Source organism: Trichechus manatus, unplaced genomic scaffold (genome assembly GCF_000243295.1).
Source record: "Trichechus manatus latirostris isolate Lorelei unplaced genomic scaffold, TriManLat1.0 scaffold00080, whole genome shotgun sequence".
Taxonomy (NCBI): Eukaryota; Metazoa; Chordata; class Mammalia; order Sirenia; family Trichechidae; genus Trichechus; species Trichechus manatus.
Window position 1 is genome coordinate 2,365,308 of NW_004444016.1, and position 26,183 is coordinate 2,391,490.

The following is a 26,183-nucleotide window of genomic DNA, read 5'->3' on the forward strand; positions in this document are numbered from 1 at the left end:
TCTATGTAACATATAGAAAGGGGTACACAGGTTTTGTACACGAATCTAGCGCTGTCCCTGTTCCCGTGCTGAGTGGGCGCTGCGGTCCCCGGAGACGGTAGTCGTGCAGAGGGACGATGGCTGCATCCGCCGAAGGTGTGCCCCGGAAGGGTCTCCTTTCCTTTTGGGCTCCTAGGCTGGTCTCCAGCGGTGGGGTGGAGGACTGGGAAAAGGACGAACAGAAGAAGCCAAAGGGGTACCCCAGCCCGGCCCCACGCAGGGAGCCGGCATCCCCTGAGCATGGGTGTCGGGCTCACCGGGGCCAGCCCAAACCGCACGAAAGCTTAGGCGAAGGCTGCGTGGGAAGGGCAGGTTCCAAACGTTTTGTTCCAGAGGCTCTGGCTCCCTCTCACACCGGCCTAGCGCTCTCTGGAACGCCTCCTGCATACTCCCGCCTCATTCGTGGAGCCATGAGCCTCCCTCTGCCTCCCCCAGGGCCCCTTGGCCCCCCACCCCCACCCAGTGAGATCAGTTGCGTGCCACGACAGACTAGGGTGGCGTCTGCACCCATGTGGGATGTATGCCACCTCCTTTCAGAACTTCCGGGGGGGAGGCACGTTCCCAGGCCAGAGCCCTCTCCCACACCCACCAGAGACTGGGTGCCCCAAGGAGTCTGGCCGCTTCGCAAGCTCCCCTCCAAACCCGACTCCGGGCTAGTGGGCGAAAGCGCCACATGCCGTCTGGTTCCTGGGAGCAGGCGGCTTCCGAAGGGGTTTTCTGCCCAGTCAGGGCTACAAGTCTCAGCCCCCGGTGGCCGGATCCAAGATCCGGGATCTGGATCAAGGATCGGCTCCGGACCCGCAAGCGGCTCCCTTCCTTCAGCGGCAGGTGGTCGAGCGGGCTCCGGCAGCTCCCCCAGCCATTGAGGGTGGTTACAACTGCAGCCTCTGCAAGAAAAGAGTAGACGTCGACAGTCCGTTATTCACAGTTGAGCGCAAGGGGTTAACTCCTCCTAGGACCCGCCCCAGGACGTATTGCATTGGACAAATCTGCTGCTGCAAAAGACCTCTTTAAAGTGTTAAAAAGCAAAGATGTCACTTTGAGGACTAAAGTGCGCCTAACCCAAGCCATGGTGTTTTCAATCGCCTCGTATGCATGGGAAAGCTGGACAACGAATAAGGAAAACTGAAGAATTGACGCCTTTGAATTATGGCACTGGCGAACAATATTGAATATACCATGGACAGCCAAAAGAACGAACAAATCTGTCTTGGAAGAAGTACAACAGAATCCTCCTTAGAAGCAAAGGTGGCGAGACTTCGTCTCACGTACTTTGGACATGTTATCAGGAGGGACCAGTCCCTGGAGAAGGACATCATGCTTGGTAGAGTAGAGGGTCGGCGAAAAAGAGGTAGACAGACCCTCAGTGAGATGGACTGACACAGTGGCTGCAACAATGGGCTGAAACATAGCAACGATTGTGAGGATGACGTAGGACCCGGCAGTGTTTCGTTCTGTTGTACCTGGGATCGATATGAGTTGGAGCCGACCCAACGCACCTAACCGACCAAACGCAGCTGGAAGCTCCGCCTTGTCCCAGGCGCGGATTTCCCATAAGCCCCGCCCCCGACGCGACCCGGCACCCGCGGGAGGCCCCCACCACAGCCCCGGAGCGCTACTCCGCTACTCCGGGGTGGTTTCCAGTGGCAGGCAAACATCCGCTTGGGCCCCGCTCAGCCCTCCCTCAGTCCCCTTTCTGGTAGGGCACTGGGGAGGCCCTCCCAGGCATCTTCTGGAGCCCCCTCCAGGGAATCAAGGTCGCCCAGGACCTGCCAGATCTATACAGCGTCCTTTCACGCAGCACGTGCCCACCTGCTCCCGCCTCACTCACCGACCGTGAATCATGAGGCCACGGTGGTGGCTGGTGGTGGCAGATCAGCGCTGAGCTGGGGGGTGGGGGTGGGGGGTGGGCACTGGGACTCCTGGCTGGTCAGGAGTGGGGGCGGCACCATGACTCCTGGCTGGGGAGGAGAACTCCCTCCCAGAGCTGGGCCTCCCTGGGGGCTTCCGTCTGTGATCACCTACCTGATGCTTGGGACATTTCAATGAAAAGTTCTCTTCGATGAATAAGCAACCTGTGACCAAAGAGAAGTTTCTGTGGTTAGGACAGAGCAACCCACGAAGGGCTTGTGGTGTCTGGTCAGGGGGAGAGGGAGGGAGCACCCACCCACCTAGGCTGTCTCCTTCACGGAGTAAATCACATCCTGCTTAAAATCCCACAATCTCAACTCAGGCCCTGCTCTGTGCCGGCAGCCGGCCTCTGCCCTCAGCCACTGAACACAGCCCAGGGCCTTGCTTGTGGCATTTGTTACTACTTCCTATTATACTATTTATCCACCCTGGGAGGGCAGCCTGGAGGACACCAGCTTTGACTCATTGGAGGAGTATATCCCCAGCCCCTAGACGAGGCCTTGACTCCCAGTGGGGACTCTGAATGTTTGCTGACTGACTGGATTCAGTCGCAGATCTGGATTTGAATGCCAGCTCCACCCACTGGTTACTACTTCTCTGAGCCTTGATCTCTACATCTGTAAAGTGGGCATGATGCCACCTATGTGTACGTATCCCATGGGGAGTGTAAGCCACCAGAACAGGTCTGGCACAGGACAGGTGCTCGGGCTGAGGGCTTGTTCCAAGGGGGCTCATGTCCTAGCTGGGGAGGCCAGCTAAGCAGGGGGCAGGGGAAGGAGGAGTACAGGGCCTTGGGCCTGAGCAGATCCCAGCATGTGTCTGGCATCTAGGGGCATTACCCACCTTGAAGGGTCATAGAGGATGGAGGAGCATGCTCTGCCCTTGGCATCTACCTGGGACCAAGGTATGAGGATCTCTCGAGTCCCACTCCCCTGCCTGCCACCACCTAGGGAGGCCCTGGCTTTCCCCACTGGCGCCCCCGCTCCTCCTCCCCAGCTCCATCCCAGGTCCGCCTTGCCTCCCAGGCCTTGCCAGCACCGTCTTGAACACACCCACAAATGCTTGGGAGCCAGACCCACAAACAAGCTCCCCCCACCTCCTCCTGGCTCTCAGGCAGCCAGCCAGTCGGTGGCGAGGGCTCCAGGTGGACCCCTCTCTCGGTGTCTGAACCTGGGAACCGCGGGCCCAGCTAACAAGGTGACCCCTGGCCTAAGTGAGAAGGTTCTGGCGGTGCGACCATGTTGGCGGCCTCTGCTCAGTCACTGCTTTCCTCCAGAGTAGGGCCCCTGGACAGGAGGGGAGGGGGAAGGAGTGGCTGGGGGCCAGGGCAGCAGTGAGGGGCAGAGGCTGGCAGCCTGACCCAGACACCCAGAGGTCCCTGTGGGGCCTCACTTGGCAGGAATGGGTGGTATGCGAGGGGTGCTAACAAGGGCCTGTGGCTTAGACATCAGATCAGCCTGGCCTGCTGTTCCTCAGTTCCCCCTCACCCCCAACCTCTCCTGGCTGGCTAAGGCCACCATCTTCCAGAGCACCCAGGGAGAGGGCAGCTTCGACTCTCCTCCCTGCCTCCCAGCTGCCATGCTCCCTCATTCTCCCACCTTCTTTGGCTTCAGCTCCTCAGTTTCCCAGTGGTCCCCTCAAACTTCTCCACAGCTGCCAGCTGTAAAATGGTGGTGCCCTCTTCCCCACTGCTTCCTCTATCGCCCTCCACCTGCTGGTGCTGGTGAGTCTCTCTAGAACCTGGCTGTGACCATGCCCCGTATGTCCAAAGGGAACCTGCCCTCTGTGAATGCAAAAACAGCCCCAATTCTACCCCTCCTGTATTCAAGCCTTTGCAATTGGACTTTGAAGCCCCGCCCCCATCAAGAAGTGGGGTCTGTTTTCCACCACTTGGATCTGGGCTGGTCTTGAGACCAACTTCGACCAATAGAACGCTTTGGAAGAGCTGCCCTGCCAGTTCCCAGCCTAGGCCTCAAAAGGCCTTGTAACTCTGTCTGGCTCTGAGTCCACCGAGGCCGTGAGAATAGGCTGGCCTGTGGAGAATGAGCGACCACATGGAGCAGAGGCGATGCTCCACCTGAGGCCATCCTGGATGGTCCTGCACCAGCGGGCCTGACAGTGCACTACAGCCCACGAGTGAACTTGGCAAAGAGAAGCCCACCCTCCCACCGTGAGAAATAATAAAAGGGCTGCTATTTAAGCCACTCAGTTGGGGCTGAGAAGGGCCAGCAGCTAAGCATCAACAGCTAACACACTCTATCTGCACATCCCTGCCCTGCCTCAGGCCTGCTCTCCACCTGTCCCCTCTTCTTTGTGATGGTGCCCCACATTGGGAAGCCGGACATCAGGTTTGACACCTCCCTCTCCCTCATCTCTCACATCAATTCCTATCAATTCTGTGCCAATGAAGTCTCCGGACCACATGGCTCTATATGCACCAAACACCCACAGTCTCTTGCCTGAACTACTGCAGTAGTCCCATCAGCTCTTTCTCACACACAGTTCTGATCTTGTCAGTGCCTTGTCTCTCTAGCGTTGGGGCTCCGCTCCTACTTTAATCCAGTGACTCTATGGAGATCCCTATTATATGGGGAATACTTCCAGAATTTGATTTGTAACAAAAGTTCTGTTGCTAAAGCCTGACGTGCAAGTCCCAACACTAACCAGCCACTGCCCACTCCCTCTGTCCTCTGGTCTTTCAAGGCCTGGCTCAGATGTCACCTCCTCCTAGAAGTCTTCCTGGATTGCCTATAGCTCAGGCAGGATGAATCCCTCACAGCACACACTCCGTCTGGTCTGCATCACTCTGGCCAAGAATCAAGGTTTCCCTGTGTGTCCCATTCAAACGTGAGCCCCTTGCGGGGCTGGACAATACTGGGGTAGGAGCAGGAGCACTGGGTATGGAATAAGCATGTGGGACCACACCCTGGTTATGCCCAAGCCGTGCTGTGTGACCTTGGGTGAGGCAACCTCCCTGCAAAGGAGCAAGTGGAGGTAACACAGGTGCCTACATAGGGCATGGCACAAAGGAGGTGCTAAAAAATCACCACAGGGTGAAGACCACAGCCCATGGTAGCTGCTAATTAGTTGTGAGGCCCTGTCTCTGGTTAAGTGGCTGAGTCCAGATTAAAATCTGGTTTTCAGTGCTCATGGTGCGGGTAGGGGAGCCGACTGTCGGCTCAGCCCTCCATGAAGCTGTCACCACTCAAAGCCTGGCTTGGGGAGGGGCAGGTGCCAGCCAGGACCAAGCGGGCAAGTGGGGGACAGGGATTGGTCCCCTGCCCAGGACAGGAGGAGTGTGCACCAGGTCAGGAGCAGGGGTAGCTGGTCTCCAGGCAGTGGGAAGGGTCCTGCTGGTCTTGGGAGAGTGATGTGGCCTCGGCTGCTCCATCCATGAAGCGGGGTCACGAGCATGTCATCCCTCTTTCAGCTCACAGGGAGGGATGGAGGGAACTGGAGCCCCCCGCCCCCTAGTTCTCTGTCCACATCTAAGTAACTCACCTGGTGGGGGAAGGGGTGAGCACAGGGAGGGAGACAGAGGTCAGGTGGGCTGAGGCTGCATTCCCTGGGCCCCCCCACATGAACAAAGCCTTGTGTGTTCATTACTTCACTCCTGGCTCCAAATAGCTCCAAATAGAAGAGATTATTATAATCCCCATTTTACAGATGGGGAAAGTGTGTTCTGAGACTTGCTCAAGGCCACACAGTAAGATCGCCACCAGGGGTTGAATCCGTGCAAAAGCTGTCTCTACCCTAAAATAATGCCATCATGAATGACTAAAATGCCATCATAAGCAATTTCTTCCTTCAGATGAAGTAAGAATTGTGTTTGAGCTTTGGTCTCCCCACCTGGGTGATGAGGGTTGAGGCTCTCAGATCTCTCTAGCCCTTGCAGTCTGTCATTCTGCATGCCTGGCAATAGTAGGTGCTCAATAAATGAGTGACAGTAGAGAATGGGGGAGAGGCTTCAGACCCCATCACCCTGCTTAAACATTCCATAACTGTTCTCCATCATCAACAGAAGATGATTTGGCCTCAGTCTGTTTTGAATCTCATCTCCTTCCACTTCATTCTGTTTTTGCTGTCCTTTCCCTTTTTCTCTGCCCAGAGAACTCCTATTCATCCTTCAAAGGCCCAGCCCCAGTATTCCCTCCTCTCTGACGCCAGAGATCCTCCCCATCCCTCGGCAATGACAGCTTCTCTAATAGCTCTCCATTTTATAATGTATGCCCCAGTCTCCCCCATCAGACTGGACATTCCTCAAATGGGGGTCGGGGGACTGACTCATCTTCATGTCCCTAGCATTGCCCAGCACAGGCCCAGGAGGCAAGGAGATAAAGAACCTCTGGGGCAGGAGAGCAGGGAAGCCGAGGGGTCACATGGGGTCTGGGTTCAAAGAGCTGTGCTCAGGGTCCCGCTAGGCCCTTCCTGCCCCTGCAGGCTGGCTCTTACCAGCATCGCTGGCACACGGGTAATGGTAGGTGTGGACGCATCCTTTGTGGCAGCACCCAATGGTGGCCCCGGCTTCTTGGCAGCTGGAACATGTCTGGTGAAGAAAGGGGAGGCAAGTGAGTCTCCACTGAAGAGCTCAGCCCTCGAGCTTTACAGACATGCCCTGGTCCCCTGCAATGGTTCCATAAATCGACTGGAGGTGGCTCAGGACTGAAGTGCAAACACCCACCAGGCTTGATTCTTTGGCAGCCCCTGGGCTGGTGCTATGGGATAGGGGGTGCTCGGGGATGGGAAATGACCACTTAGTAGATAAGCATGTGGGTCTTGATATCACACAGACCTGGGCTCGAATCCCAACTCTGCCCTTCTGCACTGTGTGACATCAGGTGACTCAAACTCTCTGTGCCTCATTTCCTCATCTGTCAGATGGGTATGGTGCCATGGGGGTGCTTGTGAAGGTTCACTGAAGTAATCTGCGTGCTCAGCCAATGGCAAAAACCCAATAATGCCAGTTACCACTATCGCTGCGAGTACCAGCCAGCATCTGTGGGTGCTTCTGGGTGCCAGCCAAGTCCTGTGTGTGTCCTCATTCTCCTAACAGCCTTCAAGGTGGGCAGCTTTCACTCACTCCACTTCACAGATGGTGAAACTGAGGCTCCCATGCCTGTCAAGTGATGTGATCCACATGGTTTTCTTCCCTAAGGCAGCAGACTGCACCCTGGGCCAGGAGTCACCATCCCCGCCCCAGGATGAGCCAGGCACCTCCCCAGGACTCAAGTTTCACTTCTGAAAAGGAGGAAATAAGGAAGCCAATCTCCTGAGATGCTGAGTTCAGTAAATGTTGTCCACCCAGCCTGGTGCCCGGCCCATGCTGGGTCTCAAAGTGTGTGTGCCCTGAGCTTGGGAGCCCCACTGTGCCTGGCTTGGTGCCTAGGGGACAAGATGGCAATGCCAAGAAAGCTCTTGGAAGAGCAAGGCCAAACCGGAGGTCTGAAGAGGGACAGGGACTGGCCCCAAATCATCAAGACTCCAGAACCACAGCCCCTCATTGTATGGAGGAGCCATTTCCCTTCACTCACCCAGCAAGTCAGTGGCGACAGGGCCCAGGCTCAGATGTTAAGCTGCTGAAACAAGTAAAGATGGCTCACTGTGTGCCAGACACAGCTGGCAGCCTCATCCTCTTAACAACCTTATGAGGCTGGTGGTGGTGTTCTTTTACTGGATTTACCAGTGAGGAAACTGAGGCTCAGAAAGGTTAAGTCCAGCTTGAGCAGCAGGCTGGACTCTGGAGCACATGTTCACAACCACACCCTATACTGCAATTGGAAAGGACAGGGCTCCATCCAAGGACCCAAGACTGAGAGGACCCCTCCACCCCAAAACAGCTGGGGGAGGCCGGGGGTGAGAAATCCTCTCCTCCCTCTCCCAGATGAGCCCAAGAATGCCCTCTCTGGCGCCCAGAGCTGAGACTGGGTAGGTCCAGGGTGGGAGCTGAGGAAACATTCTGAAAGCTGGGTTTTCACATGACCTTTCTGAACGGGCAGCTTCCTTTTGGGCAGGGCTGGGGTCTCCTGGGGCCAAATATCCCCCCCAAATTTCTGACCAACAAAAAGGCGATGAAGCAGGAGTGGGGCCCAGATCAGGCTGAAGTCTCCTGTCCAAAATTGGCCCTTGGTATGCTTGGATGTTTAAAGGGTAACAGTGAGGACTGCTGTGGCTGATTGGGGATTGGGGCTTCTCTCCTGTTTCCTATGCCAAGGCCCCCCAACAATTCATGAGGCAGGCACATGAATGATCCCCATTTTAGGAATGAAGAAACTGAGGTAGGGAAGATGGAGATGTCAGGTACTCCTGACCCCAGCACCACTGCCCCTGCTACCACAACAGGACTCAGGCTAGAGGAGGCGGGAACCCCAAACTGGGGCCTCTTCATCACATTGAGTCACACTTCAGCACCCACTCCCCAAAGCTTCTGCAGAGCCAGGCACCATCTGGCAGGGGTGGGGGCCTGAATCAGTCCTGGGGAGGGTACACTCTCTGGAGGCAGACTGGGAGACTGAGGTTCCAGGAGGTGGGTATGGCAGGGCTCAGAGTAGGCAGGCTTTGTGAGAATTCCCAGGACAGAGGAGAAGGCTGGGGGGACACTGAGGGAAGAGGGGCATGCCCAGGGTCCCACACAGAAGTTCTATCCCTCCAGAGACAAAGCTGAGGCCAAAGGGCCAGCAGGTATGATGGGGTGGTGGCTGGCCTCCTCCCAGAGCCCCTGTGGGTACCAGGCAGGTCAGTCACAGAGGCCCCATCTAATCCTGCAGCCTTGCTAATGGGGCCAGCGTGTCACAGAGGAGGCTTCCAGAGGCAAGTGCCTTCCCCAAGTCACATCCCAGCCCTCAGCAGAGCTGGGACTGAACTGGGGCTGTGTGAGTTCCCATAATGGTGCTGCCACTGGGCTACCAAGGCAGGAGGGGGCCCTGGTGAGGACAGGAGGCACCGAAGGTGTTGAAGAGGGCAGGTGGATTGAGTGGTGGCCCTGAGTACCCTCTCCTCTGGGAAAGGCACGTGTAGCCAGGGGCCCTGGGAAGCCCCATCCCGTTACTGGGATGCTGCTAATGAGCTCACTGAGGCCCTGGGAGGGCGCCCTGCACTCACCCTCTCTGGCAGGGAGGCCCTTCAGCCCTTCCTGAGCTGCCCCAGAGGCCTTCTGTCCAGAGGCAGGGAGCTGCTGCACTGGCAGACATCTGAGGCCTATTCTGACCTTCCTGGGGAGGCCCCATGGTGGCAATGGGCTGGCAGGCCATCTTTTGAGCATGGACAGTGGCCAGAGTTCAGCACTTAATAGCTGTGACACCAGCAGAAGTGCTGCCAGATCTCTGTGGAGGCAGCGTGGAGGGGCCCCGAGCCCTGGGAGCAGGAGCTGGGCCTGGGGTGCTACTCTGTGCTTGTGCCCTGCCCCCGGCCCAGGCCATGAAGGGGAAGACATAGGCTTGGGGGTGGGTGGGTGTGAGCGAGTGTCAGGGGGGTTGGGTGCCGAGATTGGCCCAGTCAAGTGGTGCAGGCAAGAGCCTGAGCAATGAGCTGCAATGGATGGGAAGAGAGGACATGCAAACAGGTGTAGACACTGCTTTTGAGAGCTGGGCTGTGAACAGCAGAAGGGTGGGGGCCAGCTGGGGCTGGGAGCTGAGGGTTATTATTTTTTAAGGACAGGAGAGACTGGAGCCTATTTAAAGACTGCTGGGAAGGAGCCAGTCATAAGAGAGAAAAGCAGAGAAAGTAGGAGGGAGTAAAGAGAAGGAAGGGAAGAGGGGAGAGACCCTGGGGGGCTGTCCTGGCGAGCTGGGAGGAAGCACCCAAAGATGGTCTCTAATCTCCCCTTGGGCTATGGGGGGCTGAGCCATGCACCGATGGGGTGGTCAGCATAGGCTCCTCTGGAGAGTGGTTTTGCCAGGTGAGGCCATGAGAACCCAGGATGGAGGGGTGAGTGGAGAGCGGCTGCAGGGAGGGCAGTGAAAGCAGCAGTGTGGAGGCAGCCATGCTGGGGCAGGGGGCAGAAGGCCTGGAAGGATGGGTAAGGGCCATGGAGGCAGGAGGGAGCTAGTGGGTGGGCTTCAGCCTCGGTTCTGGGTGTCGCCATGGGGGTGGTATAGGGAGGCCAGAGGTACAGGGTGGGGCAGCTCCCTTCTGACATGAAGCTCCTCAGATACAGGAAGCCCTCAGGGACACTCCCGAGGCCCAGGCCAGCCCTGACACCCCCAGCTTCTCCTCCTCAGTCAGGACTGTTCCTCAGATCTGAACCTCTACTCAGGAGCAGGGACCAGAGCCCAGCATTCAGCAGACTGAATGAATGAGTGAATGAATGAATGGGTGAGTAGGCCAGGCGTGGAGCAGGGCAGCTCCTGGGAGGGCAATCGTCACAGAAGCCCTGGAGGCGGGAAGGAACACAGGCCCAGGGAGAGTGCGGACCCTACCTGCCCCCAGACCCCTTGAGCTAGCAGGAGGCAGGCCTGCACGGGTAAGGAGAGAGCTTTGGTGGTCCCTCTGAGCTGCTCCAAACCTCATCTGCAGAATGGCCCGTGCTCCCCGCCTCGGTAAGGGGCCACTGTGAATGCTGGGCGTCTGGCAATAGTAACACTACTAGTAACAATACTGCTCCTATTGCTACTACCTAGACTCCTGGTGGGGCAGTGGTTAAGAGCTTGGCTGTTAACCCAAAGGTCAGCAGTTTGAATCCACCAGCCACTCCTTGGAAACCCTATGGGGCAGTTCTACTCTGTCCTATAGGATTGCTGTGAGTAGGAACCAACTTGATGGCACCTAACAACACAACACTGCTACTACCACCGCTGATCTCAATATCAGATACTCATAGGGCACTAAACACGCACGGGCACTGTTCTAAAGGCTTCACGGGAATTAACCCTTTAATCCTCATAGGCCCTCCATGGCAGGTGCGGTTACACTACAGATGAGGAAATGAAGGCATGGAGAGGTTAAGTAACATGCCTCAAGGCACACAGTGAGCAAGAGGCCGTGCTGGCATTTGAACCGGAGACACCAGAGCTCCACGACAGGGTGTTTTCAGGGCTCCCCTGTCGTCTGGTCCTGGGGCCATTCTGCCAGGTGGGAAGGGCCCTGTCACCAGGGCAAAGTCCCAACCATGTGCTATACCCAGGGGTCTCCTAAGTGCCCAGCTCCATTTAAAGGTGAAGAGCTGGTACCTGGGGCAGACAATTTGCTTTTAAGGGCCAGCCTTGTGCTGCCTTGTGGTCTGTTCTGGTCCACTCAAGAGAAGGGGGGATCAGTGGCCCCAGGTGGGCTGGAGCTGAAGGTTTGGGTGAATGTGAGCAGGCCCTGGGCTGGGCAGGCAGCACGGGCAGGCTGGACAGAGGGGTGGGCATGGGCAGGTACGTGCCACCTCAGCCTGCAGGCGTCTCCAGTCCCCGAGCCCCCCAGATGGTGCTCCAAGTCTGTGGACATTATTAATGTGTGGTGTGTGCATGTCTGAGAGACAAAGGGCTCCCAGCCTTGTCCTTCAGAACCCCAAGCTCCCCGCCTTGGCTGGGCTGGCCTCTTACCATGTCCACAGCCACCTTCATGGCCTCTTGCAGCCCAAACAGCTTGCCGGCCACCAGGTAGATCCCGCCCGTCCACACAGCACAGGCCTCGTGCACCCAGTGCTCCTGGGTGCCCCCGCCAGGCTCCACCGGGTCCTCTTTGCTGCATTCATGCTTGCGACTCTTGTCGGCTGAGGCCGCCTCCTCACCACCATCTCCCTGGCCGTCACAGCAGTAGCAACTCTGCAGCCGCCTGGACAGGCCCCGGGCGCTGGTGCGCAGCGAGCCCTGCTTGGCCAGGTCGGCTGGGCCATCAGGCCTCTGGGGTTTTCCAGCGGTGGCAGCAGCTGCACACTCAAGGCCTCTGAGTGTTCTCTCTAGGGGCAGTGAGGCCTCCTCATACGTGCTCTCCAGCCGCACCTTCTCCTTGAGTTTTGGCTTCTTTTTGGGGAGGCAGTGTTCAGGGTAGTAGGGACCACAGAGGTCCCCAAGGTCCTTGAAGTTGGCGGGGTTTTGGCAGAGGCAGCAAACAAGGCAAGAGGTACTAAGGGCCTTGGAGACCACGGGCCCTAGGTGCATGGTGGAAGAGAGGGGCAGGGAGGGCCGTGGCTGCAGAACAGAGCTTCCAGGGAGTGTGGCCAGGGAGGCCCCGGCTGTATCCAAGGAGAAGGAGGATGAGGAGGAAGAGGAGGAGGTGGAGGAGGAAGGCTTTCTGTGGGGTTTGGGCTCATCCCCAGGGGAGTTGACAACAGTGCATATGGTAGTGAACGCATCTCGCTTCTCCACCCGCACGTATGGAGAGAAGGCTGGGATCCGGCTGTCAGCCCGAAGCCGTTTGCAGGAGGAAATGTACTTGAGGCGGATTTCAGGTTCTGCAGGATCCAGGGGCAGCACCTGCTGCTGCCGCCGACGTTTGGCACGCCCCTTGCTGGGTGAGGAGGTGGCGTTCTTAGCCCGGCCCCGCGTGAGCCGCTTCCGCTTGGAATAACTGCTATAGTTGACATGGCCTGGCTGCTTCTGTGCCCTGGTCTGGGGCTGGCAGGGTGGGCCCTCGGGAGACTGGGAGGCTAGGCCCAGCTCCTCCATCTTTGGCTTTTTGCCTCCTCCACCAGAGATGTCCTCATCACCCCCCTGTGTGCTGCCGGCCCTGTCTCGGGGGGTCGGGAGCAGAGCTGGGCCCAGGTGGGGCCGTTTATCCAGAGGGCCTTTGGGGAGTCCCAGGGCTCCAGCCCTGCCCTTCCTGCTTCTCTTCTTAGGCGCCAGGGTGGTCCCTCTGGGTGGCAGGGCCTCTGGGGATGTAAAGGCCTCAGTTTTGAAACAGTCGGTTGAAGACAGTTTCTTACTGTTCATGAGTTTGCCTTTTAAGGATCTGTTGTTCAGATTTCTGCATAACGGGTCAGCCCCCAGAGCTGCTGGGAGCTTCTGCCCCAGACGCGCGGTTAACAGCCCTTCTTCTGCCCCCAAAGGGCTGCCTCCCATGCTCTTGAGCCCCCGCGACTTCTCGGGGAGGGCTGGGCTCAGGGGGTCAGCAGGTGCAGCCCCGGGTGCCACCTTGCATGCGAACTTCTTGAGGCTGGGCGAGGTGATTTTCTGCACGATGGCCTCCAGCTTCAATCCCCGGCCCTTGCGGGGGGGCAGCACCTTGGTTTTCACGGCCCCCTGGAAGGCAGCCCTCGAGGCCATCTTGATACAGACGCTGGGGGCCTCTGGGGGCGGGGGCTCTGTAAGGGGCTCGCCACCACTGCTCTTGGCCAGCTTGGCTTTTTTGGGAGAAGACAGCCTCTTGAAGAGGGCTAAGGTGCCCTCGGCCTTCTCCTCGTGGGTATCCCCGCCACAGCTGCTGCCACTGCTGCCACTGCTCCGTAACACCAGGCTTCGCTTCTTGGTGGGGACGGGAGCCATGAAGGAGGCCTTCCGCTTGAGTGCATGCAGGGGCCGCTCGGATGTCTTACTGACGCTCCCGCCGGGCTTGGGGACCCGCGCCCGCTGGCCTGCCCTGCCCTCCTTCTGGGGGCCTCCGGATGCCTTGAAGGGTGCGGGCAGGTGGTTGTTGGTGAGCAGCTTCTTGGTGGTGCGGCAGCTGGGCAGTCGACTCTCCGCTGGCCGCCTCCGCTTGGCATGGAAGGTCTCCTGCGTTCTGGTGCGGGACCGGAGAATCATAGAGCGCTGGTCCTTGCCTGGAGTGTCGGGCGAGCCCGGCTCCTTGGTCTTTGAGCCCATGGGGCTGCTGTCAGAAGCCACGGGCAGAGCGGCAGGGTTGCTGGGGCTGGAAGCGGCTTTGGGCGAGGGCTTCCCCACCCGTTTACCTGACTTGAAGGCTGCTCGCTGCTTGCCCCCCAGTCGGTCTAGGGGCGCAGGGGTGGTGGGCAGACCCGGGGGACCGGGTGTGCGGGGCTCACTCAGGGCCGTGAGGGAGCGTGTGCACATCCTAGGGAGCCCTTCTGAGGTGCCCCGACCTGGGGCCCCTGCCCCTTCCATCTGCCCCTGGGGGGGTCCTGCACAGGACTCAGGGAGCAGGAGGTCCTTGGGCAGTGCTGGCACTCTGCATGGGGAGTCCTCGGCCTCGGGCAGCCCCCGGTGCACCCGTCGACTCCGTAAGCTTTTGCCCCGTGGCACGGGCTCTTTCTTGGCGATGGGGGTCTCGGGCACAGCAGGCTTGTTGAGCTTTGGTGCCAGCGAGGCATCCAGGGTGGTGGTGTCCCCTGGAGTCCCCTCACCATCGGGCCCTTCCTCGCCCGGCTTCATGTGGGACAGGGAGGACTCGAACCAGCTCTGGACCTTAGACTCAGCACCCACAGTGGGACCCAGCAGGATGACGGAGTCCCCAGACAGGTGGCAGGGCGAGCCCCAGCCAGACTTTGCATCCAGCACCTCCTCCACCTCCTCCTTGGTGCACACCAGTGGGGCCTTGGGGGACAGTGGGTCCTGCAGGCTGGGCCTGTGCTCGGGGCTGCCCAGGAGCTCGCACAGGGAGGAGTACTCCTCCTCGGCCTCCAGATCCTCCTTCCTGCTAGCGGGCGGCAGAAGCGGCAGGTCCCCAAAGTCAGCGGCAGCACAGCAGTGCCGGTTCTCCTCCAGCCAGTGGTCGGCCTTGCCCACCTCGTGGCACTGCAGCAGCCCCCCCGCCTCCTCCTTCACCCCGCCTGCCTCCTCCTGCTTGAAGTCCCCAGGCATGGCTGCCTTTTCCCCTGCGGGCTCCTCCCCCTGGAAACTGAGGCAGGCCGGCGACTCCTGGGCACCCTCTTTGCTGGCACCCTCCGAGGCCTTCCCACCTGGCTCCAGGCCCTTGTTGAGCTCGCCAGAGTGCAGTCCCCACCGGGGGCAGGCATCGCCCAGGTTCTCCTCTGGCCAGGCAAAGGGGTTGGTGCCATCTACTGAGCCAGCGGTGGCTGTGTCTGGGAAGCAGTCAAAGGCTGCTGTGGCAGGGTCGGCAGGGGCTGCCCCGATGAGGGCCTTGGTGCTAAAGGAGAAGGGCCCGGCCGTCTTTTTGGGGTCAGGGGTGGCGAAGCCCACGGAGGGGTCCTCAAACAGCCCTGGGCTGAAGTCCTTGGTGTTGCCGCCCTTGTCCAGTTGCAAGGGGTCGGGCAGAGCCTCTGGTTCCCCTGGCCGTGGCCACCCGCTCTTGGCTCCGGGGTCCAGGCAGGCACTGTGGTTCTCCAGAGAGAAAGGAGGCTTGCTGGCATCCTTGGCCAGACTAGGCCCCTCAGCCCAGGCCTTATCGGCCTTCTCCACCATGGCCTCCTGCAGCCCCAGGATCTCAGAGGCCAGGTCCTCCTGCGCCAGGGCACTGAGCAGCAGCCGCGGGCAGTCGCGCTCACCTGCCACAAACTTGGAGAAGCTGTCCAGTGGCAGGCTGCTGTGCAGGCTCTGGAAGGAGTCGTCAGACTTGGTGGACATGTCGTCCGGTGAGGTCACAGAGCAAGTGGACACGGACTCGGGTTTGGCCTTGGAGTTGCTGTTGACCCTGGCAGGGCTGCCACAGGCCTGGTTGCAGTAGAGGAAGCTGCGATCCAGAGGGTCCTCGGAGCCGCTGAGGTAGTCAGCCTCCGGGGGCTCGGCGTGGATGGACTGTGGGGTGCTGCTCAGTGGTTCTGAAAGCGGTGTGCCCACCGGCTCAGCCAAGTAACTGCTGCCCTCAGGGCTGCAGTGTTGGCTCTTGAGCTGCTCCGGGGTCCTAGACACGAGGGTCTTGACCCCCTTCTTCTGTGGCACAGTGGCCTTGGAGAGCAGCAGCTGCTGCACAGTGTTGGAGATGTTCTCCACCTGTGAGGTCAGGGCTGTGAGGCTCTGCAGGCTGAGGTCCGACAGCAGGCTCTCAGGGAGCTTATCCTTCTGCAGAGGCTTGCAGTTGCCAGCCTGGGGGTCCACAGAGCTGGTGGCATCTGTTGGGGAGGGGTTGAGCAGGGGCATGAAGTGGCTGTGGTCGGTGATACCAGCGGGGAAGGCCCCGGTGCCAAGTGGCTGTTGGCTATAGGGAAAGTTCTCCAGGTTCGGCATGAGTGGTGACGGGGTAGAGCTGTAGGAAGGTGAGCGGCCCACGGAGCGTGCAGGAGAGTGGCTGGAGCTGGGGCTGAAGGTCTGGTAGTACTGCTCTGGAGTCCGAACGGCTGCATCTGGCTGGCAGTAGCCCTGGCCTTGCTGCCCATAGTGTTGGTACTTGGTGAGGTTTTGGTAATGGAGGGTTTCCTGGGCATGATGCCGGCTCTGAAGGGCTTGTTGCTGCTGCTGCTTCTGCTGGTCATAGCTGAGGCGGCCAGACGGGTAGGCATGAAGGTTCTGGACCCGCTGCCCTGGAGCCAGGTTGGCGTTGGCTGTCAGCGGCCTGTCATGGGATAGGGCAGATGGTGCCGTGCAACTCTTGTAGGACTGGGCCCCCTGCCCGCCACCTTGGACAGGCGAGGAGTAGGTGGAGGAGGCAGGGAATGACTGCGAATGCTGGGGAAAGTGGCTGCTCTGGGGGAAGGGCAGCGGTGAGGCGATGTCGTTCTGCAACTTCTGCCTCTGGAGTTTGGGGTACACCAGGGGCTGCTGAGGCTGTGGAAGCTGCTGCAGCTGCTGCTGCTGCTGCTGCTGCATGTGGAGGGGGTGAGTCCGAAAGGGCAGCTGGGTGCCCTGCTCCAGGTACTGCCTGCTGGTGGGTGCTGCTGTCTTTTTCATCAAGCTCTCATCATACTTGCCCACGCCCCCCGGCAAGGGCTGTGGCTGTGGGGGTGGTGGCTGTGGAGCCCCCCAGGCCTGCAGGCTCTCCTCTCCACCCGAATAGCGGCCTGGGTACGGGCTGTTGTCCTGCACCCTGTAGCTGGGGAAAGCCGGCCGCCCCTGCAGGGCCTGCTGCGAGGGCAGGGCTTTGCTGCTTCGGTGGTACTTCTCAGCCACGGCTGAGGCTGCCGAGCTGGCAGGCGTACCCGCACTGCCCTCATAGCCTGGATAAGGCTGCTGGTTATAATAGTCCTTGGTGAGCAGCCGTTGCCGATCACAGCTCAGCCCGGCCTGACTCGGCTGCCTGTAATTCTCCAGGCGTGATGTCTCCTGTGAGGTCTGCTGGTAGTTCTGCTGTTTGCCATGGAAACCACACCTTTCTCGAAAAGACTGCATGACTCGGGCTGGTTATCTGTGAAAAGAAAGAGAGAGGCAGAGGGGAGGGGAGGGAGGGAGAGCGATAGAGGATCAGATGCGCCACTTCCTCCTGCCCCAGAAGGCAGCCTCCCCACCCTCCCCGCTCACTTGCAACAGCTCTGCACAGTTGCCCTGCCAAGCCTCCCACCAGCTGTGCACATATTGACAACTTGTGTGTCAGGGAGGCGGTGCTGTAATTCCTGTGCCCACATCCCCTGCAGCTGAGCCCTGCCAAAGACAGCCACCAACATGGAGGTGCAAACCAGCCACCCAGTGCCAGGCCACTGCCTGCCCGCAGGTCCCTGGGCAGCTGCCACCCCCAACCCCTGGCCGGCTCCTCCCTCTCCAGCCCCTCCCACTACCCCTAGCCCTGCACTGACAGCTCCAAAGCACTTAGCAGAGCAGTCGTGGCTCCCTTGTCCCCTGGGGCCTGCTGGAGCCTGTCATCTGGTCCCTGTGGTCCATCCTTCAAGTGTGACCTGCCACACAGGGCCAAGGGGGCTTGCCCGCCCCACCTGGGGAGAAGTCGCCCTGCTACATCTTTAGGTGCGCACACACACACACACACACACACACACACACACACACGCTCACAGAGGCACGCATGCTCATACAGGCTTACATGCGTACTCACTCATGCTCACACTGGCAAACACATATGAACACACCCATGCTCAAACAGGCACACACGAGGCAGATGTGCACACACATGCACACTCAGGGCACACGCACCCCTCCTCCATCACTGCCAAGCCATCTGGAATCTGCTCCTTCTCACAGACATTGGATGATTAGGGGCCCCAAGTCACTGCAGGCACACTGTCCCTGCTTCGACTCCCAGGGATGCCGGGCAAGGGCACCTGCTTATTTTTGATATTGTAGGTGCACAAACAGATTACATGGCCTGAAGTGAGGGCGCACATACTAATGGGGGAGAGATACACGAAGTCCTGTGGCTACACCCTATCCCTTGAACGTGTGTGAAGTTGCATTCTCTCCCAGACCTGGCTCTCCGCCCCTCCCACCTCTGCAGGGTCAGGGCTAGGGCACGCCCTAGCTCCATCCATCTGGTTATAATTTTAGAGGTCAGGCCTGGGTAGGGTCAAGCTGACTGAAGCAGAATTCTGGGTCAGGGAATGACCTGGGGTGAGGTGGGGTGGGGGCCTTTCAGAGCAGAGTGACTAGATTCACTAAATAGACAGAAGGTTCTTGAGCTGACAGGCAGGCCGAACTTGCCACCCCAGAAAACACTCAGTACAGCTTGGCAAAGGGGAGGAGGGGAGGAATGTGTTGGGCTCTGGACCAGGGATCTTGTCAAGGGTCTGGCTGTCGTTCGCAGAGTCCCAGAGGGCGCTGGGGTTTACCCTGTGATAATGCTGGCTGCCCAGCCAGGAGGCAAGAAGAACTGGGCCCAGGGGAGAGCGGGGCTTTCTAGCTCTCATTCCTCAAGGCTGAGAGGAAGGGTGGCCTGCCTCGGGCTGCAGAGATTCCAGGGCTCTGTGAGGGTCAGAAAGGAGTAAAGAGGGAGGCACAGAAAAGACGCTGAGAAACAAAGACATGGGAGGCCAGGGATCCCCCCAGAGGGGAGAGGCAGGCTTACCCCTCTTCCTGTGGCCCGGATCCTACCATAGACCCCTGGCTCAGTTCAGCATCTGGGGGCCGATCCAGTCAAGCAGGACGAGCCCAGGACAGCCAGCCACGAGCCCTGTCAGCATTGCCAGGGCCCACCTTCTGCCCTGGAGTCAGCTCGCCCTGACTCAGAGATGGAGGTGCTGCAGACCTGGGAGGTGACAAGGGAGGTGCCCGCAATGTGGGGGACCAGAGTTCCACAGGGCGGGCCTCCTGCCCGCTGGCCTGTCAGCCAGCAGCCTCCCCTCACCCCCTCCCGGATTTATCACAGGCATTACTCTGACAAGAAGTGCTGTCCTCTTGACCTACTTTAATACCATCCCTGACAGCTTGGGTAAAACACTGCAGGAGGTACCTGCCAGGATGCGCTGGCCCAGAGGGGCCAGGCGGGCTTCGATTTTGGTCTGGTAGCTCCCTACCACATGGGCAGCCCTGCACCTGCTAACCCTGCTCCCTCAGAGCACGTGGTGCCCACCCAGGCAGGCCACTGCAGCGCGGAGAGCAGGCCCAGCCCCTGCCCCACCCAGTCCATATTTATGAGCCCAGAACTCAGAGAGACCCAGGACAGCACTGAAGGCTGTGCCTTGTATATCTGCACAAATTACATTTTGGCTTTTATTAGTCCCAGATCGCTCTCATTTCCTGCTGAGTGTCCTGTGGATATCATTAACATTTCTACAGGTTTTTAATTTTTTTTTTCACATTCTCCAAAATTCATTACCAGAAGCATTATTTAAAGACAGCGAGAGAATGCTGGCACTATTAAGAAGTCCTCCCCAGCCTGCTCAGTCCACGGCTCTTCCTTGTTTAATCAGTCCGAAGGCTGCGCCTTTTCACTTAGCCAAGCTATATTATAGGCAGGCTTCCCAATACACTCTAGCAGCTTGATGCGTTGAGAGTGTCTATCTCTAAGAAAAGACAGTTCAATTAAAATATGAGGAGCCTAGTGCCTGACAGAGAAGACAGGCAAAAATGCTCACCCCAACACCACCCTCCACCCCAGATGGGGGAGGTGGGAACAAAGGCAGGGCTTCAATGGACCACCAGCTCTGCCAGGAGAAAATGGAGCTCTGCATCTTTAAGAGCAGCCTGGGCCTGCCATGGGCTCTGTTGTTATTAATTATTATGATTATTATTACTTTTCAAGAGCACTAGGAAAGGACGAGGCAGGGGAGGAGAGGCAGGCAGTGGAGCTGGGAGAGGGGCACAAAGAGGGCCTCTTGGCAGAGAGATGGCAACCTTCGAACTGGGGAGGGGAGAAGGCAGCTAGAGGAGCCTGATTGTGGGTTTGGCCTTTGGCTTAGTGAGAAACAGAGGGGAGTAGGACCTCCCATTCCTCACTGGGCTCCTTCTAGTCCAGCTTAACCCCCCTGCCCTTAGGTTCACCCCCCCACAAACCTGTCCCTGCTCCCCATGTCCTCCACTTGCCTCTCTTCCAGTCACTTGGTCAAGGCCTCACCTCACAGGCCTGGTCTCTAAAGTTCTTACCAAACCACAAGGAAAGAAGGTGGGAAGAAAGGAAGGAGGGACGGAGGGAGGATCCTCTAGACACCAGACCCTTCAACACTTTGCCCTCAGGACAACTCCAGGACCTCAGTCTTGCCAGGCCCATTTTATAGAGAGGGCAAGTGAAGCTCAGAAAGGGCAGCACTTGAGGCCACGCAGCACAAAGCTTGGCCTGGCACCCCAAGCCACCCCTAGCCATCTACACTGCTATGGAATAGTGGAGGGGGGGACCAGAGGGTGGTGGTACTATGAGAATCCAGCCCCCAGACTCCCTCCACTGCAAGGCCAGAGCCCTCTGAGGCCATCAGCATTGGGGTAACCTTGGGGGCACAAGTCCTTTCAGGCAGAGGCCCCAGCCTTAACCTTCCCTCCTGAGGCACCACAGGACACGAAAGGGGTGGGGGTGGCCCATGCTCTTTGAGGTCTACCCTGCAACGTTTCCCCATTCGATGCTACAATTGTACTGCCCATTTTACATATGAAGACACCGAGGTGCAGAGGGATGCCGTGACCTGCTCAGGGCCACAGGGCAGAGCCGGCTCACAGTGCCATTTTTCCTGATTGATGCCTGAAGCTGCCACAGCCAGACCAAAGGACACCTCCTGGACCCTACCTCAAGATTTTCCATTTTGGAGAACAGTGGCAAGAAGAAGGCATGCTGGGGAATGGGGGTAGGGTGCTCCAGCTCATAGTTTCCAGGCTCCCTCTTATGCCTCTCCCTGCTGTAGTGTGGGGGCCAGTTCCTGCAATCTGCAAGGCCCTGAAAGCTGGATCAGGCCCCCACTTGCATCCTTACCTCACCCTCACCCTTCAAGTGGCCAGACCCACTTTAGGGAGGCCACTAATGGGCAATGGTGGTCACTGGCCGCCTGCTATCACCACAGTAACTACTGTCCCCTGGGCAGCTTCAGAGAGGTCAGCAGGCCCAGCACCCCCAGGCCGCAGGGCTAGGCCCCCAATCAGGGAAATGGGCACACAGTGTGGACCCAGAAGGCTCCCAGCTGGGAGGCAGTGGCTGGAGAGAGGGAGGAAGGGGGAGAGAGAAGAGAAGGAAACTTTCTGTTCCCCAGCAGCAGCCCAGAAGCACTCAGTCCATCCCACCTACTTACTCAAGGTTGTTTTATGACCCCATTTCCTGATTTGTAGCTGCAGGGAAAAAACTTAAAACCTGACCCATTCAAGGCCTAGGATCCGAGGACAAAGGGGGTTGGTTACAGGCTGGGGTAGAGGTGTGGGGTAGGGGGTGTGCCCAGGGAGGCAGGAAGAAGGTGAAAGCACTCCGGCCTCCCTTTCTCTTGTGGGTGATGAATAATGAATGTATGAGTGACTTGACTGAAATGATAAACCATTAGCCAGATTTACACTGTCCTGAGTGGTATACTTTGAATCCTAAGGGCCTGGCTGCGGTGGGGGAAGGGATGTGTTTCCAAGGAGCCTACAGGCCTTTGGGACAGGATGTAAGTCCTCCAGACAAGGGCTAGCAGAGGGGAGGGACCTATGGGGACCAGCTCTGCCGCTGCTGGTCTCGGCCAGCTGGGAGAGGCTTGCTTGGGGTAGAGGGGAACCATCACAGGGGCATAAAGAATCCCAGAGGACAAGACAGATTCCACCCCAAAGCATGGCCTCTCACAGACCACCTCATGTGTGTGTAGCCCCCTCCCCACCACACTTGGGTATACGCCCCTCATTTGTGAGCACTCACACTCGTGTCTATACACCCTGGCAGACCCGCACACACGCATGCACACACACATGCTCTTGTGAGCAACACCACAGGGGTGTCTAACGTGCCCCTTTGCAGGAAGGCTAGGGGCTGGAGGTCCCAAATATTAAAAGGCAAGCAGTGGGCGTAGGGCAGTTAGGCGGAGAGACTGCCCCAGCACCCTCTGGGTGTCAGGCCCCAGCTAGGCTTCTTAGTTAAGGCTGGGGATTCCTGGTGAGACCAGGGGCTCAGAGATCTTTGGGGAGCATGTGAGTGGAGATTAGGCTTCTGGACTCTCCAGAGCGTGCAGGAAACCTCCCTACAAAGCCCACCAACGCTGTCTCCTCCAGGGATCCTGCTGCAAGGCGGCTGAGACATGGTCATCTGAATGGGACTCCTCCATCTACTAGCCATGCCTCTGCCTGATAACCAGGCCCCTACCTTCTAACCATGCCTCTCTGCCTGTAGCCACAGCTCTTTTCAGAGCAGCTGCTGTGTGTCTGGGGCCCTGCTAGTCCCCTCCAGCACACTGCCCAGTTAGGAAGCCATGACCCCTGTTTCCGAGGGGAATGGAGAAACTTGCCAAGTTACCAGGGGGAGAGAGCAGCAGAGCTGAGACCTCCACATAGGTGTCCTGACTTCCAAAGCTTTGTCCTGCTCCCTGTTTATGGGTGCAACAACAACAGGCCCAGAGAGAGTCTACGGCAGGCAAGATGACCGGCCAGCATCCCTGCTGTGAGGGGTGGGCAGCAGGAAGGGGTGAGCTGCAGCTGCACCATCCCGGGAGGTTGTCAGTGGAGAACGTCACTAGTATCAGTGTCTACTGATTAGTCACTGAAAACTATCTTTTTTTTTTTAGATCACTTTATTCACCACTCAACAAAAAGCACCACCACCTCTCCCCATTTCTGTCAAAATGAGGGAAAGAGAAAACCAAAACAAAACAGGACTGCCGGGATGCAGAGGTAAAAGGCCAGGTCTGGGGGCCCAGGCCACCCCAGTGGCCATGAGGAGCACAGCTGTCCTCCCCTCCACCAACCCAGGCCAGGCTGATGCCACTGGACAGTCTTGACCCCAGGCCCAGCAAGACCAAGGGGCTGAACTGGCACCTGGGAGGGGGGCCTGAGGGCACTGCAGGGGGCTCCAGCCTGCTCCCTTCTCCACCCCACCCCTGGCCTTGCAGGCAGTTGGATAGGGTTTGTGCAGCTGCTGGCTTGGAGGGAGGGCAAGGAACACAAGGGTGAGAGAGACCAACGAGGGCAGTGAAGGGCAGAGGCTCGGGAGCTTGGGGCTGGTCTGGCTGCTGACAGCTTTGTGGCCTTGGGCAAGCCTTTTCACCTCTCTCAGCGCCAAGGCTGTTCTCTCATGGGAAAGCCATTCCCAAGTAACTATTTGCTCACTCCGTCATCTCCTCTCCTATGTCACCTTCTCAGGCCTTCTCTGACCAATGAGGTTGAACAGCTCCCCCATTGCCCAACGCCTTCTTTCTTCTCCATAACATGTACCTCCCTTAACAGACTGTGTGACTTACTCGTTTTATCTTCGGTCTCCTCTTTAGAGAGAAAGCTCCATGAGGGCAGGGATTCCTGCCCATTTTGATCACAGCTGATCCACATTGCCCAGAATAAAATGTGTAAAATGTCAGAAAATATCTAGAACAAGCAGTAGAGTAGGGGCACAGAGCACATTTGAGTGAGGGAGAGGGGCTGCAGCCATTACTCTTCTTCATTCACTTCACAAAGAACACCTCCCCTGGGCTTGGCACTATGCCGCTCTGAGGAAAGAGGCTGTCCCCCAGGGCCAGACAGGTACTGCAGCTGAGTGAGGTGGGCAGGTGGGGACGAGGCAAATTGGGGATCTTGGCCCCAAATAAAGTGAGGGCCCCACTTACCTCCAACAGATTGCTGCTAAGCAGGAAAGGGGGCACAGGGTGCCAGAGCATCTGACCTTTTTCCTTTAAAAAGCCAGAAATCAGAATTTTGTAAAATAGATTTCTTTTTAAGGGTTATCAACTGAGTTTAAAAAGAAAAGTTTTTTTTTTTTAATTTTTATTTGAACACTTCTAGGTGTCAAGGGAAGCTGCCTGTGGCTGTTTGGTCATAAACTCCCAGCTGTCACAGTCTAGTGTCACAGGAGCAGGTGGAGCCCTCTGTCGGCAAGTGCAGGGGCTTGTTCCTGGGAATCTGGGTGCACAGTTCGGGCTCAGTGTAGGAGATGGATGAAGAGTCAGAGTGAAAAGGGCTCCCAGAACGTCCCTGGTCCCAGAGGAAACCCTGAGAGGGGGCAATGCAGGCCTGTGCAAAGTGGTAGACTGAGTGACAATGACTCTTGTGCATTCCACATTGGGCACCTGGGGGGGGGGGTGACAGGGTGAGGCCCTGCCCCATTCTCACAGGCTCCACCAGGCTCCTTGTGGCACGGCCCCCAACAGCAATGACAGAACTAGTGGTAGGATGAGCTGCTGGACATCCAATCAGGAAGGAGACAATGCTCGCGCTCTGCCCACCACCGCCCCCAGGTCACAGCCCCTGGTGTACCATGTCCCTGTACCCATTCACCCTCTAAGACCACTTCTGCTCATCTTACCCTCTGAGCAGATGGGGAAACAGCAGCAGGGCCCCTGCTCTCCCAAGGAAGGCAGACACACAGCCAAGTTGCTGTGATGAAGTGGCTGGAAGGAGGCCGTGGGTGGTCCAGGGAGAGGGCACTAAACCAGTCACAGGAGGTGATCAGGGAAGGACATTACTGGGGAGCAGGGCTCAAGAGCATGCAGGCAGAAGGATCAGCCTCAGTGAGGCTGGGAGGTACAAAGAACAAGGGGGAAACTGCATTCACTTCCCTGTCCATGTACCCCCTGCCTCGTGTTGCCGGGCTGCTACAGTCAATGGTCAAATGCCCTGTTTCCAGTGCTAGTCCTGGCAATCCTACAGAGTCACACCCACTGGCCCACCGCCTGCATGGCTGCTCAGTGGCTAACGGCGGCCACACGCCTGTGTGCCTATGAGGCCTACTCATCTGTTCCTGGAGCTGGAGGAGGATCATGGTTTCTGACCATGGTGGCACCTGCATCCCCCATCCTGGTCAACAAAACCTACCGCTAAGAGAGTGGGCCACCCTCAGCCACTTCCTGCAAGCTTGATCTAGGTCCACCTGCCCTTTGGTCTGCAGAAGGGACAACAAGAGCCCAGAGAGGATCGTCCACATGTCCAGGGAGGCCCCCCTGAGCCGAGACCTTGCCACAGCTGTCTGTCAAACAAAAGGAACTCAGAGATGGAGATCAAAACCAGGGTGCAAGGTCTCACTCCTGGACACCCCAGCTTCCTGGAGGAGTCAGGGACTGCTCCCCCTCCTCCAGCCTAGGTCAGAACATCCCCTCCCTGCAGCATCGTGACAGTCAGAGAGGCCAACTCCTCAGCCCTTCCAACCTCGGTTCCACCTGGGGGAGCCGCAGAATGGGCGCCCCTCCCCTGGCCCCCAGGGGAGGAAGTGCCTGTCAGGCTGCCACGGCGTGTCAAATCCTCTTGCTACCTAATTGTGAGACGACGGTGTTTAAAGAAACGCTTTTCTGGCCGCCTGCCACACCACAAACTGCTTGGTATAATTTTACTATTAAGCAGAGAGAAAAACAGGGAGGGGATCAGAAAAGAGTGAGAGAAAGGGAGAGCGCGGAGGAAATTACTTAGTCCGAGTCAGCTGGTGGAGCATTCTGGTAAATGTTAAAGCGGGGACTGCTTTCCAGTTCGCAAGCTGACTTCGTTAATTGCGCATTCAGTCACTACTTAGGGTAATTGAAAGGAAGCAGGGCTGGGGTCTGACAATTAGGGTCTGCTAGGCCATTAACCCTTTCCACCACTGCCCCTCCGCCCCCCATCGCTGCCACGACACCCTCTGAAAGCGGGGCGGGCCACTGGGCGCCCCCGCGAGGGCCATTCTGGGGACGGGGGCGAGGAGTCCCCCCTCCCCCGCGACCAGAGGCATGCACTACGGCTGGGGCAATCGAGCGTGCGCCCAGCGCAAGCACGGTTAACGCGGCTCAGCGAGTCCTCGCGGCCCGCTCGGGCCAAACTGGGGCCGGGGGCGCCGCAAGGCGCAGTGGCGGTTTGCGGCCTCGCCGCCCATCTGCAACAGATGTTTCAGCGGTGTAAGACAAAGGCTGAGCGCCTGCCGCTGCCGGGAGAAAATCTGCAGGCCTCCCTCAGGGGCAGGTAAAATCTCACCTTCTATTTATGTTCCCCTCACGCCCCTGCCCGCCCCCGCCTAGTTTCCCGGCCTCTGCGCCA

The 26,183-nt window shown here is 58.3% G+C and overlaps 1 protein-coding gene across 1 annotated transcript in view; it reads right to left on the reverse strand.

The window, feature by feature from the left end:
• Positions 1 to 728: 728 nt before the first annotated feature.
• Positions 729 to 26,183, reverse strand: part of RAI1 (retinoic acid induced 1) — a 118,472-nt gene continuing 93,017 nt past the window's right edge. The window contains exons 5-8 of the mRNA XM_023735551.1: positions 11,472 to 17,061; positions 6,403 to 6,496; positions 2,065 to 2,114; positions 729 to 926 (exon numbers count right to left, since the gene is read on the reverse strand). Coding sequence (XP_023591319.1) covers positions 912 to 926; positions 2,065 to 2,114; positions 6,403 to 6,496; positions 11,472 to 17,045 — 5,733 coding nt within the window. The 5' untranslated portion in view covers positions 17,046 to 17,061 and the 3' untranslated portion in view covers positions 729 to 911. The remainder of the gene's footprint in view (positions 927 to 2,064; positions 2,115 to 6,402; positions 6,497 to 11,471; positions 17,062 to 26,183) is intronic.